The sequence below is a fragment of the Daktulosphaira vitifoliae genome, unplaced genomic scaffold (genome assembly GCF_025091365.1).
Source record: "Daktulosphaira vitifoliae isolate Bord-2020 unplaced genomic scaffold, ASM2509136v1 Scaffold_3, whole genome shotgun sequence".
Lineage (NCBI taxonomy): Eukaryota > Metazoa > Arthropoda > Insecta > Hemiptera > Phylloxeridae > Daktulosphaira > Daktulosphaira vitifoliae.
The window spans coordinates 13,262,328-13,268,327 of record NW_026099574.1 but is presented as its reverse complement, the minus strand read 5'-3'; the positions used below and the strand labels follow the sequence as shown (position 1 = coordinate 13,268,327).

At 29.3% G+C, this 6,000-nt stretch overlaps 1 protein-coding gene across 7 annotated transcripts in view; it reads left to right on the top strand.

Annotated features, from left to right (window-relative positions):
* Positions 1 to 6,000, top strand: part of LOC126902736 (uncharacterized) — a 61,648-nt gene that overhangs the window by 39,265 nt on the left and 16,383 nt on the right. For 5 of the 7 annotated variants that reach the window (XM_050680328.1, XM_050680327.1, XM_050680325.1 and 2 more), the window contains exons 2-3: positions 1,193 to 1,975; positions 4,779 to 4,838. In XM_050680328.1, the coding sequence (XP_050536285.1) occupies positions 1,193 to 1,975; positions 4,779 to 4,838 (843 nt within the window). The remainder of the gene's footprint in view (positions 1 to 1,192; positions 1,976 to 4,778; positions 4,839 to 6,000) is intronic. The other 2 variants (XM_050680330.1, XM_050680326.1) reach the window with 1 other exon arrangement.

The following is a 6,000-nucleotide window of genomic DNA, read 5'->3' as shown; positions in this document are numbered from 1 at the left end:
GTGGTAAAAAAAAAAAAAAAAAAAAAAAAAAAAAAAAAAAAAAAAAGATATCATTATACTTGATCCACCTATACCACGTCACCACTGTGCCGCGACCCCCCTGTGCTGGGTTTTTTTAAATTTTAATGTCCAATAAGTAATTTAAAGGAAGGGGCTGCCCTTGCCAAAAAAAAATAATATCATAGCTATCATTATGATAAATTGAAGTATCCAAACATAGAGTGATTCTTTTAATATATACTCAACATAACACTTATGTGTTTAGCATTGACTTTAATATTTTTTAGTTTTTAAAACAATGATATTTTTAATATAGTTTTAATTTTATTTAATAAATTGTAATTTTTTGGAAATTTCCCCCATTTACGGGGAATGAGGGATTATTTTTCAACTTTTAAGGGTAATATCTTGTACTAGATACGATTTGTGATCTTTTAACGCTCTGTTGAAAGAAATCGATCCAATGAGAGTTGATAAAAAGTGACAACAGACATAAAAAAATACATCATGGTAAAATTAATACCTTCCCAGCCTCGCATCAAAGCTAAAAATCACTCCATAGAAAACTATTTTTAACTTTTAATAATTTCCCTTTAGAAATTATAATACTATTTAATACTAAATTTAATTAATCTTATACGTATTTTATCATGTATCATACTTATTTATTATGAATCTTGTAATCGGGATTTAAATAAGAAAATAGGAGTACTTGTTGATTTTGGAATAATTTAGCAATTTTTTTTTAAATTTAAACACTAATAATTTATATTGAAGCGTATTTAGTGATTTTAATCATTATCACATATACTTGTCCTAACACCCCTGTGCAGGTTTTTAACGTCAATTGTTCTGTCACTAATAAAGAGAAAACAAATTAAAAGTTTTTGCGTACGCAGCCGGCGGTTAGTGTACGTATTATACGTGAATCATCCTATATTTACCTCACCAGTGGTTGGTGTATTACTTTATTGATTTATTTATTAAAAATAATTCTTAAAAATTGGAAGAGCATGTATGTAAGTTACTAGACTCATGTATATGTTTACACATATTTAGAGACTGGCCCGATACAGAGACTTATTGCAACTCCTTTATCTGATACTAACATTCACTGTTTATATATACTAAACGTAAAAACTATAAAATATATTTTTATATGTAAATTTATTTTCATATTTCTGTAATGAAGTTCTACATCCTTCAACTATCATCAATTATTTATTCAAGCACAGCGGTTGGAAAAATATGACTGACGTGAACTACATCACATATTCGAGGGGTCATTATACATTACAAGATATAATGTATAGCAATTATAGACATGATAAACAAATACGTTGTTTAACGGTGTTTCTTGGATGTTCATACGCCAACATTTTAAAGAATATTTTCTTTATATTAAGTAATTTTCAACATCACTGTAAATATTATTCAAGTCATTTAGAAAATTTAAACAATTATAAGTATGAATGCACTATTGAACTTTTAAAAACTATACCTTTTATAACTTCGTTAGTGAAACTTTTGGGAGGTGCCTTAGAAGCTTTAGATGAAAGCGTTAAGAGCCCAGTAGAAAATGATTTTATAAAAAAATATATTTCAAACACATTAATTAAGGAACTGCAAAATGAAAAAATTTTAAAATTGTTACCTGATTTACAAGTAAATCAATCGAATTTTGATGAAACATTATTGGAAGTATTAAGTTTCATTAGTGAATGGAATGAGGAACTAAATAAAGGCATGATTATTTGCAACATTAATTCTGAAAGTCTGACTTCATTTTGGCACAATTTGAATATCGAATATTACAATATGCAATTAAATGGAAATAATATCAAGTTTTATAATTTTCTCAGATTTAAAATTATAACTATTTCTCAGAGGGCTATTCAAGAAAAATATGTTAATTTAGGGTTTAAATCCAACCCATATACGAATAAAACTTTTATACCAGATCCATCAGAAAGAGGTAAAAATCTTTTAATTTATTTATATTACGAATAGTATTAACATTTCAAATTGAATACTTTCATACATTTTTCTTTTTTCCATTATTCTCTTTGCTCCATAATTAGAAAATATCTTGGGTTTAAAAAATTGAATTATAAAATGTTCAAAATATATTAACGATCCTACAATCGCCTCTCTTCAAAAACAGGAAGAATAATATCTTGAAAGTGTAGTTTTACTTAAATGACTTATAGAGTTATAATGCTACCAGCAGCATCATTTGGTAGAAGGGGGTTAGGGTGTGCGGTTACACCATTACTTTAAAAACAGTCCCAATTGTCATGCATGAATTTTTTATACATCAATTCAAAATTTCAAAAACATTGAAATAAAAACATGGTTACATGGGTCAATAAGTAAATATTCTATTATCAATGAATTGAGTAAAAAATAAATATATCATACTAAACCATTGATATTCATGCCGGACGCAAGATATTCATGCTTTTTATTGTATTAATCACGACTTTTTTGTTGCGTAGTTAAATGGTAATGAAATGATAACCATTTCATTGTTTATGAAACGCTTATAACCGTTTCATAACCAATGAGACGACTAATGAGGTCGCGTCAGGTCGACAGCCGGATGTACGCAAGGACAACAGTTGAGAGGAAATAAATTAGTTAAAAACTTAGAAGGCCTAAGGAATAAATTGTTTGATACAAGCCGAACAACTTGTGCGGTAGCTATTTCACCAGTAATGTGTACAGGTCCACCCAATGCTTGTAGTCACAACTGTGTAAGGACATCACCACTTAACTCTAGGCTGGTCTCGTGTATAAAGGAGAAAGATAGATACAAAATAAGTAATAGGCTCATGGAATATTCGAACATTAACTGGTAGAAGTAGATAATTAATTGAAGATTGAAGAGAAAAAAAGTTAAAATTTTTTGTGTACAGAACTAAAAAGGAGAGAAATCGGTAAGTCTAGTACAAAAAATGGTGTAGGGATAATTATGAATGAGGATATTTAACTAAAAGTAAGAGAATTACATGGAGGGTATGGTATTAGTGAGAAGAATGATGCTAGAGAAAGAATCCTGGATATCGCAGTATCGTATGATCTTGCTATGGTTAATACTTATTTTAGAAAGAGGGAAGAACAACTTATAAGAGAGTAAAAGATTGTAATTATTTCCCAGGTGAAAATATAACTGCATAACATACACTGATTGTAACGAAGTTGTGGTTTTAGTGGGAAGAGAATATACATAAACAGAAGGAACATGGGAGAAAAAACCGGTATAACCAATATCCAATGGATATAATCCATTTTTTTAGTAATTCAGTTTGAAATTTACCAAATGACATAAGATTCTTAAACCATTTTACCTGGAGATTTACATCTTCCAATGTTGGTTCTGGGCAATCTTTTTCATTCCAAGGCTCTAGGTCAAAATTGAAGACCTCGTCCGGTTCGTCACTATTTAATAAATAATCAAAGTATTCACTTCATCTTTTAGCTATCTCTTCACTCGAGATTATTAGCGACCCATCATTATTTTTTTAAAACCTCTCTTTCTGTTTATACCCTCCTGTAAGGTGATTTATCTGCTTGTACAGGTCTCTGGTTTTATCAATTTACATTCGAGCTCTGCCTTTTCCATCATATATCGCAGGGATTTACTTTCCATTTAACAATTCCTTCTAACCACACTTCTTCTCTCAATAGCTTCTTCGCAGATTCTGTTAAACCACGATTTGGTTTTTACCTTTTTCTTTCATAATGTCGTTGTTGCTACACTATTAATGCCACTTCTTATTTGTTCACTGTTCCTATTCATTCCCAATTTGGAAGGCCAGTCTATTCCAACCAATTAAGATCAGAGTAGTAGGATCTCGGGGCTGCGGGTTCGCCAAACCCGTCCACTAGATAAGTGTTCCCCGAGGGGAAAAAGAAGACCATAGGCTTACAAAAGTAAAAAAAACTTATCTAAAGATTATTACTACGTAACGTATGTAAAATGTTATGATAAGAGAGTTCTAATGAGCGATGATAAAGACACAGGATTAAGTGCGAGTGGTTTATGTGAAGAAAAGAATCTGGTGTGTTATGCGATAAAAGAATATGCTGATAGGTAAATCCTATAAGACTATAGTGAGACCAGCTATCGTGGATAAGATAAGAGATAATAAGGTTTAAATGGTTTTGTACATGTTATTAGAAGAGAAGAATCGGGATCTGTAAGAATAGTTAGAGTAATGAATGTTGAAGGGAGAAGAGGTAAAGGAAAATCAAAAAAGAGACTGAGGGAGGTTATTGCATGTGATATGAGGACAGCTGATGTGAGAGTAGATGATGTGCAAGATCGTGTCAAGTGGAAGTTTAGGATATAGGTGCCGACCCAAAATAGTTGGGATTAAGGCGAAGAAAAAGTGTTATTATAGTTATAATCTAAGGAGAAATTAAAAGAATAATAATTTACTTAAGTAAACATATATATTTTTATATGCCCTGATGAAATTTCAAAATAGCCTACTTGAAATCTTGTACACAAAAAAAAAAACTGAAATGACGCCTCTGAATACTACTCCGTGTTATTTATATTTTATTTTATAATAAATATATATAAAAAATTTTTTCTATTTTTGCAACGTTTTTAAGTATGATTATATTGAGATTAATTAATTTGATTGACACACTAGGAATACAATTTCATTATTGTATTATTCAGCTATTAAAAATATCATTTATCCACAAATTTTGAACTAAGGAGTATAATAAGTTAAAAGTAGTAAAAATAAATTTTATTTTTCTAGAAAATGTTGAAGATCATTCAATTGATTTTACTTACATGCTGAAAAAGGAAAATCTTGAAGGTAATGATTTACTTAAATAACTTAAACAGGATGATTTTTTTTATCATAACCGAGTGGATTATAGAAAAACAATTTACAATTAATTAATTATTATAAAATAAAATATAAATAACTAGGAGTGGTATACTAGTATACAGGGTGATTTTTTATCATAACTCACTCAATTACTTACAGAATAAATAAATTTAAACATTTTTTTTTTTTTTTTTGGTTATCTTTAGTTACACATTATTCTTAAATTATTAACTATGTCATACTTTTTAAGTTCATCCTTTATGCCTTGTAAGGGCGTCAACTTTGTTTTTTTAAATGGAAACCCATATTTTTAATTAAATAAAATGTTTAAGTTTTTAATTTAATAGTAAATGGCATTTGAATTTTTAATATAACTTTATTTGTTTATTAGATATAAACATATAAAGTTTAAAATTTTTGAGTTAATATACATGAGTCGCTAACTGCAGAAACGGGACAAGTCCACTTTTCCTAATTTTTCAATAATGATGAAAAACTAAACAGCTTATGAAATGTTAATGTAAAAACTTTGAAATTTAATTAAATCACTTAAAAATTTTATTTAATTTGTAAAAAAAAAAGTTTTATAACTTTTTTTTAAATAATAAATTTAAGTTATGGACATGTCTGCTTTTTGCAGAAAACATCGTTTTCATATCTTATTTATCGATGTAGGGAGAGAAACACTATCAAAATATGCAAAATATTGTTTTTATTCATCAATTTATTTTTAACACGCTGATATTAGTTTCACCTGTATGTATGTATGTATGTATGTTTGTAACTCTCCAAACGCCACGCGTTATCGCATATTCCGTCGTCTAGACTAGACTGTCATAACGCATTCACCCCTCCCCACGCCTCGATCACCATACGACGGCACACTATTCTTATAAAAATTTATTTTTAGTTATCGTACCCGTACACGCGTGCTTGTCATCAATATTATATATATATAAACAAATTTTTATTTTGACTGACCAATACCGCCCGCGTCTAATGCGCCTTACGTATATATATTTATATATTCCTACCACCGTTTATACCTCAGGTATAACGTTAGTCCGACCCGCCCGCCCACAAAATACGGTTATACCTAGTGCATGATACGTTTACGTACTTAAGTTGCATTATTTGTATATATATT